This window comes from Nyctereutes procyonoides, unplaced genomic scaffold, assembly GCF_905146905.1.
Source record: "Nyctereutes procyonoides isolate TBG_1078 unplaced genomic scaffold, NYPRO_anot_genome, whole genome shotgun sequence".
In the NCBI taxonomy this organism is placed as follows: Eukaryota; Metazoa; Chordata; class Mammalia; order Carnivora; family Canidae; genus Nyctereutes; species Nyctereutes procyonoides.
Window position 1 is genome coordinate 79,759,097 of NW_026575140.1, and position 15,542 is coordinate 79,774,638.

Consider the following 15,542-nt stretch of genomic DNA (forward strand, 5'->3'; position numbering starts at 1 on the left):
GATGGTGTTGTGGTCACAGAAAGACTAACTACTACCATTGGGTGCACTATGACACCGCCAATATCTATCTCAATACAAACCAAGTACCAACAGAGGACTGATGAGAGGAACAGAAATCCCATAGTGACCCCAGGCCACAAGTATTAAAATAGTAACTAACAACAGAGTAGCAGTCACTAAACAACAGAAAAAGCAAAAGAGAAGAGTGGAATCTTGCATTTCAAAATAGTGGTGATGTTCCCTAGTATAAAGTTCATTATGGGGCACCCGGGTGGCTCAGCGGTTGAGCATCTGCCTTTGCTTAGGGCATGATCCCAGATCTCAGGTCTGGAGACCAAGCCCCTCATCGGACTCCCTGCAAGGAGCCTGCTTCTGCCTCTGCCTGTGTCTCTGCCTCTCTCTGTGTGTCTCTCATGAATTGCTAAATAAAGTCTTTAGAATAAGTAAATAAATAAAGTTAGTTATCATTTTAAGTGAAATGACAAAGGAGTAGGAGAGGTCTAAAAAGACAAGCTCATGAGAGGATGTTGAGGAGAGAATTCAGTCCCATTACAATGACCACACTCTAAGAATAGGAAGAATGTAGGATGGAGCTCTTGTCCATTTGCGAAACAAAAAAGTAGTCACTGTTGAGACATTTCTCACAACTGTGCTTTTCAGAGAAGTTATCTCTGAAGGTAGGAGAGAAGAACCTCTTTCTAAGCCACACAGACTCCATGACTCAGAAATGAGAATTTTTACTGCTATTTAACAGCAGAATGACTAGTCTTAACACAGGGAAGATGTGTGCTGTAGGAATACCTATCTCTTCCTATCTCTTTCTACATTTATGAAACACAACTAGTTAAGGTCCTAACACACTCAGAATGCCAAAGCCCTCATCATGTTACCTTTTGCAGTAAAATCATCTGGAAATCTTCAGCTCCCAAAGACTCTGTGTTATCAAATAAAATGGAAGCTTCCCCAAAAGGGCTTTAAACCTGTACATGAAGAAAAAGAAGTAAATTCTGTATTACTGTTGGTTTTATGGAAGCAGTAATGTGCCATGCAGAAACAGCAGGGAAGAATAACACATAACCATGGTGACATTTTTCTAAAGATACCTCACTTTTGGAGGCCAAGAATCAGAGTACATGTTCTCTATTATTTTGGCTAAGGCAGAAGTTCACTATATGAATGATTCATACTTTTATTCAATAATTATTCCATAATTCCATAATTTGTGCATTTGAAAAAGAATATAGAAACTCAATTATACCCGTTGCTGTAAAAAGTTTCCTCTAAAACATGGTGTTAATTAAATGATGGTGCAATTTTTTCTACAATTTACTTTCTTAAAAAATGTTATATATTTTCTCATAAAAATGGCATGGAATACAGTAGGGTTTATTATGTTATGCTCCTTGTTTCTGTCTGTTAGTTGTTCAGTGTGTGTGTGCATGTGTGTGTGTGTATGTGTGTGTGGTAAGGTCTCTTAACATGAGATCTATCCTCATTACAAGTCTGTAAATGTACAATACAGTATAGTTAACTAGAGGTGCTATGTTGTACAATAGATCTCTAAATAGATCTCTAAGTTATTCATCTTGCATAACTAAAACTTTCTACCCATTGAAAAATTGGAGTGGACATAACACTTTCAAATTCAAGTCAGACAGAGTGACTCCTTCTTCCTGGTAGTCTCATGCTTAAATTTCAGGACAGTAATCAAGGCACATAAACAGCAGCTGAACTTAGGTTCAAGGATGCCCTGAAAATCATACATCAAGTCCTCATTGATATGGAAAAGTCAGATTTTGCAATACAAATTATCTGAACAGAACACTCTGACACTGGGGTACAAAGAGACGCGTGAGGGATGCCTAGGTGGCTCAGTGGTTGAGCCTTTGCCTTCAGCTCAGAAAATTTATTTATTTTCAAATAAATCCCTGGGCTCTGGAATTGAGTCTGGCATCTGGCTCCCTACAGATGTCTCTACCTTTCTCTTTCTGTCTCTCATGAATAAATAAATAAAATATTTTTTTTAAAAAGAGAGAGAGACATGGGCAAGAAATTACATATACAACATACCAAAAATTAGCATAGAGACTGTGAATGTTGAGAAAAAGCACTGGTTACTCTTCCTAATTGTGGACAGAAAAGAGGGAAGAGAACAGGAAGATCAAAGGAAATTTTTAAATAATTTTAAGCAGACTTGGCTATGCTTAGAAGCAGGAGTCTGGGGATGCCTGAGTGACTCAATCCATTAAGTGTCAGACTTTTTTTTTAAGATTTTATTTATTTATTCATGAGAGACACAGAGAGAGGCAGAGACATAGGCAGAGGGAAGAGCAGACTCCTGCTCCTTCCTCCTCCTTCCTCCTCCCTGTGGGGAGCCTGATGCGGGACTCAATTCCAGGCCCCCAGGATTATGACCTGAGCCAAAAGCAGACGCTCAACCACTGAGCCACCCAGATGCCCCTAAGTGTCATACTCTTGACCTCAGCTCAGGTCTTGATCTCAGGATTATGAGTTCAAGCCCCATGTTGGGCTCCACACTAGGCATGGAGCTTACTTAAAAAAAAAAAAAAAGTAGAATAGTTTGTAAAGGTAGAGAGATTAAAGATCTAAGATGAAATTTTGAGGAAATGAAATCCCAAAGATGAAAAAAGGATGACAAAATTCAGTATCCATTCATGCTTTTTAAAATACTTATTTGAATATGGGTGTTTGGGTGGCTTGTCAGTTGAGCCTCAGACTCTTAGTTTGGCTCAAGTCATGATCTTAGAGTCTGAGATCCAGCCCTGCATCAGGCTGCACAGTCAGCATGGAGTCTGCTTAAGATTCTTTTCCCCTAATATCAGAAAGGGAGACAGAACATGAGAGACTCCTAACTCTGGGAAATGAACTAGGGGTGGTAGAAAGGGAGGTGGGCAGGGGGATGGGGTAACTGGGTGACAGGCACTGAGGGGGGCACTTGATGGGATGAGCACTGGGTGTTATTCTATATCCTGGCAAATTGAACACCAACAAAAATTAATTTATATAAAAAAAAGATTCTTTTCCCCTCATTCTTCCTCCCCCTCTGCTCCTCCTTCTGTTCATTCTCTCTTTCTCTCCCTAAAATAAATAAATAAAATATCTTAAAATACTTATTTGAATCAAGGAATGTTTGATACTTTCTTTTTATAAAGTAAGCTTTACAACCAATGTGGAGTTTGAACTCAACAACCTTGAGATCAAGAGTTGCATGCTCTCCTGAGATCCCCTAAATGTGTCTCATGATGAATGCTTTTTCAAGATGATTAAATATGTAAAGTAAATGTGTAAAACACCAGCAATTTAATTAGAAAATTCTAGAGGCATTACTAATTAGAATAGAAGTAAAGTTGAAATGCCTACAGTCTTCACTATTACTTAACATTGTATTAAAAGTGTTAGAAAATGCACTTATAAATGGGAAAAGGATAAGAGGCATAATAATCAGAAGAAAACAGGTAAAATTATCTCTATTTATAGAGATTTCATTGCATTTTGCAAAACCTGAAAGAATCCATGAGAAAATGCCTCTAAAAAATAAGAATTATATTACAAAATGTAAAAATAACATAGAATTCAGTAGAATTCATATATGCAAATAATAATAAGACGATATATGAAAGATAGAACCCTCATTACAGTAGCAAAAATAAAATATGATAAAATTCCCAACCATAAATCTAATAAGAAATATGCAAAAAGGAGAAGAGGCAAATTATGAAACACTCCCAAAAGATACTAAACTAAGAAGACATACCATACTTCATGATGGAAGTCTCAAGATTCAAGGATGTCAATTCAACCTAAGTTTGCTTATAAGAAGTTTAAAATGTAATCACCAGACATGCCGTGAGGTTTATTTTTGGTTGTTTTTTTTTTGGGGGGGAAGCTAGGTAGATTAGTTATAAACATTATGGTTAAAAATGAATAGCCAGGAAAACCCTAAAAAAAGAATAACAATATGTGGGAAGTTATCTTCAAGATATGAAAACATTATGAAGCTCCTATAATTAAAGCAGTGTGGTATTGGCTTATGAATAGACTGGCAGACAAATAGAACAGAACAGAAAACACAGAAATAGCTCAAGTGGCTATGAAACTTAGTGTGTAATAAAGGCAGCAACTCAAATCAGCAGGGAAAAGATGGACTTTTTTTTATAAATGGTGATAGAACAACTGGATAGCCATATGGAAAAAGATAAATTTGGACCCATTCCTCACACCATATACTGGTACAATTTGTAAAAAGATCAGACATCCAAGTGTAAAAAAATGAAATCATACAAACATTTTGAAAAAAAGACTGAATTTCTTTATAACCTTAGAGAACAGAAAACATTTCTAAGACTAAAATACTAGAAACAATAGAAATTAATTTTTAAATTTTATATCATAAGGAAAGTCAAAAGCCAAATCACAAAATGAGAAAAAATGTGTGCGACTTATACCTCAAATGAAAAGTTAATATGCCTAATGAGTAATCCTCTTAAAATTGAGAAGATCAAAATACAGCATAAAATTGAGGAAAAGGTGTGATGTAATACCAACAGCCAAAAATATCACTAGTTTACCATTATTACAGAAATGTTCATCATTATTATACTTTAAAACTGTTTCTAGTTTGGAAAAATTGAAATTTTTGAGAATATATTCTGTAGGAGAGACAAAATAAACTAAGCACTCCCATTTATTGCTGCGGGGAAAATAAATGTTAATTCTCCCAAAAAGATTCACATATTCAATATAAACCCAATCAAAATCTCAGCAGATTACTTTGTAGGAATTTATAATATAATCTTAAAATTCATATAGAAACTCAAAGAACCTGGGACACCTGGGTGACTCAGTGGTTGAGCGCCTGCCTTTGGCTTAGGGTGTGATCCCAGGGTCCTGGGATCGAGTCCCACATAGGATTCCCCACAGGGAGCCTGCTTCTCCCTTTGCCTATATCTCTGCCTCTGTGTGTCTCTCATGAATAATAAATAAATAATCTTTTTTGAAAAAGTTACAGTAATCAAAACTCTGTACTGTTGGCATCAAAATAGACAAGTAAACAAAAGGAAGAGAATATAAAGAACAGAAACAATTGATTTTTAAACAAGGTAAAAAAAAACAATCACTGGACATCTATGTGCAAACACACACACACACAAAATAGCCACTTTGATCCATACCTCAACTGTATACAAAATAAATTCAATATGGATTATACACCCAAATGTAAAAACCTATAAAACTTCCAAAATATAAGAGAAAATCCTTGTGATCTTTTTTTAAACAAGTTCTTGGATACAACAACAAAGCTATAGTTCATAAAAGAAAAAAAGTGATGAGCTGGACTTCTGAAAATTAAGATCTTCTGTTAATAGAATGAAAAGATAAGCCATGAACTATTTGAGAAGCTCATATTCAGTACCGGATATGAATTCAGAATATATAAAGACCCTTGAGATCTCAGGAATAAGAAATAACCTATTTTTTAAAACATTTTTAATTTAAATTCAATTTAGTTAAAATATAGTGCATTACTTGTTTCAGGGGTGGAATTTAGTGATTCATCAGTTGCATATAACACCCAATACTCATGACATGAAATGCCCTCCTTAATGCACATCACCCAAATACCCCATTCCCTCACCCACTTTCCCTCCAGCAACCCTCAGTTTGTTTCCTAAGATTAAGGATCTCTTATGTTGCCTCCCTCTCTGTTTTTATCTTACTTTGCTTCTTTCCTTCCCCTTTGTTCATCTGTTTTGTTTCTTAAACTCCACAAATGAGTGAAATATTATCTGTCATTCTCTGACTTATGTCACTCAATATAATACCCTCTAGTTCCACCCATGTCAATGTAAATGGAAAGTATTCATCCTTTCTGATGGCTGAGTAATATTCCATTCTATACAGATACCACATCTTCTTTATCCATTCAGCTGTTGATGGACATCTGGGCTCTTGACATATGGCTATTGTGGGCATAGCTGCCAAAACCATTGGGGTGCATGTGCTCCTTTGAATCACTATGTTTGTATCTTTTGAATAAATACCTAGTAGGGCAACTGCCAGGTCATAGGGTAGTTCTATTTTTAACTTTTTAAGGAACCTCCATACTGTTTTCCTGAGTGGCTGCACCAGCTTGCATTCTCATCAACCATGCAAGAGGGTTCCCCTTTCTCCACATCCTTGCCAACATCTGTTGTTTCCTGACTTGTTAATTTTAGCCATTCTGACCAGTGTGAGGTGATATCTCATTGTGGTTTTGATTTATATTTCCCTCATGCCAAGTGATGTTGAGCATTTTTTCATGTGCCTGTTGGCCATTTGTATGTCTTCTTTGGAGAAATCTCTGTTCATGTCTTCTTCCCATTTCTTGACCGGTTTTTTGGGTGTTGGGTTTGGTAAGTTCTTTATATCTTGAATACTAGTCCCTTAACTGATATGTTATTTGCAAATATCTTCTCTCATTCTGTAGGTTGCCTTTTAGTTTTGTTGACTGTTTTCTTTGCTGTGCAAAAGCTTTATATCCTGATGAAGTCCCAATGGTTCATTTTTGCTTTTGTTTCTCTTGCCTCCGGAGATGTGTCTAGCAAGAGGTTGCTGCAGCCACAGTCAAAGAAGTTGCTCCTGTGTTCTTCTCTAGGATTTTGATGGATTCCTATCTCACATTTAGATCTTTCATCCATTTTGAATTTATTTTTGTGTATGGTGTAAGAAAGTGGTCCAGTTTCATTCTTCCACATGTGGCTGACCTACTTGAAAATAAGCAAATAAGTTGGATAAATATTTCACAAAAAAAGATATATGGATGACAAATGATCACATTAAAAGATACTCAGCATCATTAGTTATTAGGGAAATGCAGATTAAAACCAGAATGAGGGATCCCTGGGTGGTGCAGCGGTTTGGCGCCTGCCTTTGGCCCAGGGCGCAATCCTGGAGACCCGGGATCGAATCCCACGTCGGGCTCCCGGTGCATGGAGCCTGCTTCTCCCTCTGCCTGTGTCTCTGCCTCTCTCTCTCTCTCTCTGTGACTATCATAAATAAATAAATAAAAAATTTTAAAAAAATAAAAATAAAAAATAAAACCAGAATGAGATACCACTATATACCTATTTAAATGTCTTCAGTTAAAAAATGGGCCATGCCAAGTGTTAGTGACGATGTGGAGAACTGAAAATCTCAAATATTACTGGTGAGAGTGTAAAATGGTACAACCACTTTGGAAAAATTTCTTAAAAAGTTGAACATCTATCATGGGACTTCACCAGCCACTTCTGTGTATTATCCAAGAGAAATGAAAGGATATGTCCATACAATGACTTCTACATGCATGTTTATAATATATTTTCTTGCAGTAGCCCTAAACTGACAATCAAAGGCCCATCAACAGGTTAATGGACAAACATATGGTAATATATCCATATGACAGAATACTACTCAACAATAAATAGTAATTAATTATAATAAATGTAACAATATGGAAGAACCTCAAACTGTGTGGAGGTTCCTCAAAGAGTTAAAAATAGAGCTACCCTATGACCCAGCGATTGCACTACTGGGGATTTACCCCAAAGATACAGATGCAGTGAAAAGCCAAGACACTTGCACCCAATGTTTATAGCAGCAATGTCCACAATAGCCAAACTGTAGAAGGAACCTCAGTGTCCATCGAAAGATGAATGGTTGAAGATGTGGTCTATGTATACAATGACGAATTAGAAATGACGAATACCCACCATTTGCTTCGACATGGATGGAACTGGAGGGTATTAGGCTGAGTGAAGTAAGTCCGTTGGAGAAGGACAATCATTAAATGGCTTCACTCATATGGGGAATATGAAAAATAGTGAAAGGGAAAGAGAGAAAATGAGTGGGAAAAATCAGAGAGGGTGATAGAACATGAGAGACTCCTAACTCTGGGAAACAAACAAGGGGTAGTGGAAGGGGAGGTGGGTGGGGGATGGGGTGACTGGGTGACAGGCACTGGGGGGGGCACTTGACAGGATGAGCACTGGGTGTCATGCTATATGTTGGCAAATCGAACTCCAATTAAAAAATATACAAAAAAGAATCTCAAAACACTTATACTGAGTAATATATACTAGACAAAAAATGAGTACATACTGTACAATTCCATTTATATAAAAATCTTGAGAATGAAAACAAAAGAGTGTCAAAAAGCAAATTAGTGGCTGCATCAAAAGCAGTAAGGGAATGGAAGAAGACAGAAAGGAGGGACAAGATTATGGTGGTGGCTTCATGAATATATACGTGTCAAACTTTATCAAAATTAACACTTTAAGCATTGTAACTAATTATATGCCAATTATATCTTCTTAAACTTTTTAAAACATGAAAATACGTGCATAAGAATGAAACTAGACCATTCTTTTACACCATACACAAAGATAAACTCAAAATGGATGAAAGATCTAAATGTGAGACAAGAATCCATCAAATCCTAGAGAAGAACATAGGCAACACCCTTTTTGAACTTGGCCACAGCAACTTCTTGCAAGATACATCTATGAAGGGAAGGGGAAAAAAAGCAAAAATGAACTTTGGGACTTCATCAAGATAAAAAGCTTCTGTACAGCAAAAGAAACAGTCAACAAAACTAAAAGACAACCTACAGAATGGGAGAAGATATTTGCAAATGACACATCAGATAAAGGGCTAGTATCCAAGATCTGTAAAGAACTTATTAAACTCCACAGCAAAGAAACAAACAATCCAATCATGAAATGGGCAGAAGACACGAACAGAAATTTTACCAAAGAAGACATACACATGGCCAACAAGCACATGAGAAAATGCTCCGCATCACTTGCCATCAGGGAAATACAAATCAAAACCACAATGAGATACCACCTCACACCAGTGAGAATGGGGAAAATTCACAACACAAGAAACAACAAATGTTGGAGAGGATGTGGAGAAAGGGGAACCCTCTTGCACTGTTGATGGGAATGTGAACTGGTGCAGCCACTCTGGAAAACAGTGTGGAGGTTCCTCAAAGAGTTAAAAATAGATCTGCCCTATGACCCAGTAATTGCACTGCTGGGGATTTACCCCAAAGATACAGATGCAGTGAAAAGCCAAGACACCTGCACCCCGATGTTAATAGCAGCAATTTCCACAATAGCCAAACTGTAGAAGGAGCCTCGATGTCCATCAAAAGATGAATGGATAAAAAAGATGTGGTCATGTATACAATGGAATATTCCTCAGCCATTAGAAACGACGAATACCCACCATTTGCTTCGACATGGATGGAACTGGAGGGTATTAGGCTGAGTGAAGTAAGTCCGTTGGAGAAGGACAATCATTAAATGGCTTCACTCATATGGGGAATATGAAAAATAGTGAAAGGGAAAAGAGAGAAAATGAGTGGGAAAAATCAGAGAGGGTGATAGAACATGAGAGACTCCTAACTCTGGGAAACAAACAAGGGGTAGTGGAAGGGGAGGTGGGTGGGGGGATGGGGTGACTGGGTGACGGGCACTGAAGGGGGCACTTGACGGGATGAGCACTGGGTATTATGCTATATGTTGGCAAATCAAACTCCAATAAAAAAATAAACAAAAAATAAAACATGAATATATATATATATCTGTTTTTTTTTAATTTATTTATTTATGATAGTCACAGAGAGAGAGAGGCGCAGAGACAGAGGCAGAGGGAGAAGCAGGCTCCATGCACCGGGAGCCCGACGTGGGATTCGATCCCAGGTCTCCAGGATCGCTCCCTGGGCCAAAGGCAGGTGCCAAACCGCTGCGCCACCCAGGGATCCCTACATATATCTGTTTAATTGAAAATACTTATAATCCTGGCATCTTCAGGCTTCAAGTGCTCTGTCCCTACAAAGCATCAACCAAAATGGAGGAAGAGGTGCATCCAGAAGATCAGGAGACCCAAAATGTTGAAGAGCCCAAGCTGCCATGGCTTTGTTATGTTTTCTTTCTCACTCATACCCTTTCACATTATTCTTCTTCTGACCTCAAGAAGAACAGTAAAAGAGCTCTTTAACAGGACATAGCACTAACCATAAAAGGCAAAACTGATGAATCAAACTTCATCAAAATTAAGAACATCTGGTATCAAGAGATTATCATTAATAATAAGCAAGACATAGTTTGGGAGAAGATATATATATGGAGAGAGCTTAAGATAAAGATGTGTGTATGCATTATATATGTATATACTACTGATATATATTACACATACATATACATAATATATACGTATATGTACACTTACACACATATGTACTTAACATGTAGGATTTTTAATTCCTTCAAATCAATAGGAAATCAGCTAACAACCCTATTTTTTCAAGTGGTCAAAGACTTGAATAATTACTTCATGGAAGAAGATATCCAAACATTCATTAAAGGATGCTCAAAATCAGTAAAATAAAAATGAGAACAAAAGACATTTTGCATACTTACACCAGAATGTATAAAATACAACTACTAAGTGTCAACAAGGATGTGGAGCAAATGGAACTCTTGAACGTTGTTGATAGCTGTGCAAACTGACTCAAATATTTTTGAAAACACTTTGACAGTATTTATAAAAGCTACACATATGCATACTCTACTATCCAGCAAATCCACATCTAAGAATATATCCAAAATGATTTTTTATATAATGCTATATTTCCCATTACATAACAATTTATGAACTTATCCTGAGATTACCATCCCTTCCCCATGTCCCCCATTATTGCTATCTGCAATGCCTGAAAATTCAGTAGCACTTCCCTCTCCTAATAAGCAACTACTTGTTGCTCTGTTACATCCTCCACACCAGTGTCATTTAATAAAAATATAATGCAAGCCACATATGTAATTCTCAACCTTCTAGTAGACACATTAAAAAAAACAGATAAATTCATTTTAATAATACATTTTATTTAATGTAATATATCCGAAATGTCATTTCTACATGTAGTCAATGTAAAAAATTATCAATGAAATATTTTACATTATTTTTCCTATTAACCCTTCAAAGACATAGTATTTTACAATTACATTGCATACTCTCAGTCTCAATGCTCAATGCCCTACACAGCTAGTGACTGCCATATTGGATAGTGCAGCTCCCAATTATTTTAGACCATATGCAAGGTAACTCTTGAAATAAGACTCCAAATTCTTTCTGTGTTAGTCTTGAAAAAATATATGACACCTCTACCACATCCCATAAAATTAAGTTTCCCTCCTCTGGAAGTTCTAATTCACCTATGTCCATAGGGCTCCACCCACCAAGTCAGTGGACATTAAACTTGCCTCTCTGAAATCTAACATAATTTTCACTTACATACTACAAAATTCATCAAACACTGATCTTGTCATTTTGCCAAGACCAACTCAACAAAATTTTTCACCTCCTACTCTCTTACAAAATGTGATATATTAAAATTAACCTGTGAAAAGTAGCATGAAATTACTGTGAATATATTCATAATTTAAATGTGCTAGCTCAACCAACATGTGAAATGAAATGTTTCAAGAAAGATATGAGGCAAGAAAACATGGCATAGGGGAAAACAAACTGTATTGGGATTCAAGCTAGGATTTCAGTTTAAGCTCTGGCACCGGGTAGTTTTATGTTCTTGGGCAACATACAAATGCTTCTGACTCTGCAAAGTGGGATGTATGATATTAAAGCACTAAATCACGGCACCTGGATGGCTCAATGGTTGAGCATCTGCCTTTGGCTCAAGTTGTGATCCTGGGGTCCTTATCGAGTCCCACATTGGGCTCCTGGCAGGGAACCTGCTTCTCCCTCTGCCTATGTCTCTGTATCTCTCTGTGTCTCTCATGAATAAATAAATAAAATCTTTAAAAAAAAATAAGGGCACTAGATCAAATGATCCCTAAGCCCCCATTCAATGTTGAATATTCTGTAATTGTAGCAATTATTTTTCATAAAATAAAGAAGGAAGAATTGGAGGATTTGAGTAAGGGAGAACAAATCCATTTAAGAAAGTTAAAATTTCCTCTGCCATATAGCATAAAAAGAAAACACTGGAGCTTAGATTCCTCATTGAAAAGTAATAATAACAATTAGTAATAATTATAAAAACACTACAATACAAAAATCCTTGGATCTCTTATCTCAATGTCTAATATTTTTTTCAAGAGAAGGTTATTCTGCCCAAGGTTTTCCTCAGAGCAAATTTGACATCCTTATTCCTTAGACTATAGATTAATGGGTTGAACATTGGCACAAGAATGGTGTAGAACAAGGAAGACATTTTCCCCTGGTCAAGGGGTAAAATAGAAGGTGGTTTGAGGTACATGAAAGCTCCTGATCCAAAGAAGAGAGAAACAGCAATTATGTGAGAGCTGCAGGTACTAAAGGCTTTGGACCTTCCTTCAGTGGAGCTAATATGGAAAATGCTGGAAATAATGAAACCATAAGAGATGAAAATGGCAGCAATAGGCACCCCAATGCCAATGGTCACAACAATGAAGACCACCAGCAAATTTATGTAAGAGCTGTTGCAGGAGAGCTCAAGGAGCGGAATGATATCACACATGTAGTGATTGACAAGGTTGTCAGCACAAAAGGTCAGAAATAATATATTTCCTGTATGGGCCACAGCCCCAAACACCCCCATCCCATAGACACCCAACAAAAGGAGTAAACACACCTGATGAGACATGGTGACCGTGTACAGCAGTGGTTTACAGATGGCGACATAGCGGTCATATGCCATTGCTGACAAGATATAGGATTCAGAAAAGACAAAAAAACAAAAGAAAAAGAGCTGAGTCATACACCCTGCATAGGAAATGATGTTTTTCTTGGAGACAAAACTCATTAGCATTTTGGGGATGATGGCAGTAGAGAAACTAAAATCTATGAAGGACAAGTTGAGGAGGAAGAAGTACATGGGAATATGAAGGTGAGAATTCAGCCCTATCAGAGTTATGAGGCCCAGATTCCCCACCACGGTGACCACATAAAAACCTAGGAACAGGAAGAAGAGGGGCATCTGGAGTTCCGGCTCATCTGTTAAGCCTGCCAGGATAAACTCTGTCACAGAGGAGGCGTTATCTGCAGCCATTGTCCTCTAGGAGGGTCTGTAGGGGAGAAAGAAACAAGTCACTGAGACAGAGAGAGGCTACACGCCATGCAAGTGCGGGGGGGGGGCGGGGGGGTGTGGAGAAGACACAGATGGGAAGGTTCACTGAGTACTAACTATGGGATGGACACTGTCCTAAGTGCCATGTGGCATTATGATTATCCCCAGTTCACAGAGGAGGACACTGAACCTGAGGGACTTGCACAAGTCCCAATGTTGCTGAGTGACAATAGAAGGTGAACTTGGGTGATCTTGCTCCTGGGCTTGAGCTTTTACCCCCTCTGCTACAGGACAGACCAGGTCAGACAGACACTCACCCTGCTTCTGCTTGCAGTCACAGTGCTCTTCTCCATTGGCTCTCATCTAACTCTTTCATGGACACTCAGATGGCCCCAGTGAACAGAAAGTGACAACTCAGAGCTCAGACCCTCTGCTGCTACTTCTACTCTCAGATCCTCTGCTTGGAGGATCAAAACCTCTAATTGTTTTGCTGAGCTCAAGAACTTGATCTCTGAGTGTGGCTTTGTCCCAAGTCTCTTGTCCAAATTCCAGGCATGAGACAGCATCCTTTCCTAATGCCCATGGATAACAGGAGAAGAAAGAGTTTTATTCTGGGATTAGAGATCTCCGTGACGTAGTTGTAGGGACTCCCTCAGGATCACTGCTCCAGAGACTCTCTTCCCTAAGGAAGAAGAAATGTTTGCTTATGCATTTGATAATGCTTGATGTGGCTTTTAATGACCTGTGGTTACATTTTTCATAGTGATTACATCTTTTTAAGCTATTAATTATAGCAAAGTGCCATGGGAAAAATAGTAATTCCTGCCTTGTTATTGAGCCCTTACTGTGTATCAAACACTGTATTGATCCAGTACCCTCATATGAAGAATCCAAAGCAATGCACAAAAAATTAGTACCTTGTTTATTCCTCACAACAGCCTTATATATTAGACAGGAAGCTTGTTGAGCTTGCAAACACAAGGCATTTAATGTATATTACTAACAACCTCTGATTTTGCCTTCAGACACCACTCCTGGCTACTACCACTGCTGCACACATTGTCAAAATAGTTTTCAAGAGGTGATCTCATTCATACAGAGACTAATAAAGTTTTGCGTGGCAACTTGCACTCAAGGGCCTCTTACCAGGGGCCCTTAATATTAAGGAGGACAGATTTTATACCAAAAAAAGAAATCCTGATTTGGGGAAATTTGAGCTCCAGCGTGCCAGTGGGTTAAATAGGTTTTTGTCCTGGTTAATGACAAAAGTCCTCTTACAGAAGTTATGATGTCAAAACACAAAGGCAGAGAAGTCCATTTTCCTCCAGAAAAGTTCTACTAAAACCACTGGACGCACACCTGTGTGTGTTTGCATGTGCACACATATCCATGAGGACTCGTTCAGCCCCAACTAAGACTCAGCAATGACAATGCCTCATCTTTTGATTTACACTTAGAATTCAAATGTCCCAGAATAACTCCAATAATCCCAATCCTTGTTCTCAATCCCACTGAACAAATGTTACAAACGGAGGAAAACAATTCATTAAAATGAATGAAATTAAGCTCTCCTTGAGAACCAAGTACAGAGAAGTTGAGGGTTCTCTGAAAGCTCTAGGGGGATTTTGTTACTTCAGAGACAGTTGCCATGGCAACCTCATTTCCAAATGTATCTTAAACAGGGCTTCTCTAAAGTCATGTTACCTGATGATTTGCTCCAATACAGCAGAGAACAAAAAAAGCTGTTTCGTCTTTTCCACTTGTGCAGTACTGTTGCCTTTCCCAAGCTGGAATCTCTAAAATGGATTTCTTCTTATATTTGTTTCTAACTTAAACTATACATTATAAATACAGCATCACAGAGCATCTGAAGATTTTACGTACAGTAAAACGCCTTAGTATATATGTCTCATGCATGTGCATTGACTCTCAGATTTCTAGTAGACCATCAAAGTTACACAAGTACAGTCCCAAATAAATCCCTACATATCATAGGATTCCCAGCTTCAATAAGAAACACAAAACTAGCCAGAGAGAAGACTTGACATCTGACTGGCCTTCATGTGAAATAGCTTTGATTAGCTCCCGAGAAAGTAGATAGTATTAAATTCATCTTTCAGTAATATGTGTCTGCACCATAGTTACTGTTAAATTTATTTTTTTCAATGTTCCAGGATTTTATTTTAATTATTTATTTTTTCAAATTTTTATTTATTTATTCGTGAGAGACAGAGGCAGAGACACAGGCAGAGGGAGAAGCAGCCTCCCTGCCAGGAGCCTGATGCAAGACTCAATCCCAGAATCCCCGGATTATTACCTGAGCCAAAGGTAGATGCTCAACCACTGAGCCACCCAGGTCCCCCCTAGTTCTTTATTTAAATTCAATTTAGTTAACCTATAGTGTATTATTAGTTTCAGGGGTAGAATT

At 37.8% G+C, this 15,542-nt stretch overlaps 1 protein-coding gene across 1 annotated transcript; it reads right to left on the reverse strand.

The window, feature by feature from the left end:
- Positions 1 to 12,160: 12,160 nt before the first annotated feature.
- LOC129497539 (olfactory receptor 8B12-like) lies at positions 12,161 to 13,105 on the reverse strand. The gene has a single exon (XM_055306480.1). The coding sequence runs from the start codon at positions 13,094 to 13,096 to the stop codon at positions 12,161 to 12,163; it is 936 nt and encodes a 311-aa protein (XP_055162455.1). The 5' UTR covers positions 13,097 to 13,105.
- Positions 13,106 to 15,542: the final 2,437 nt, after the last annotated feature.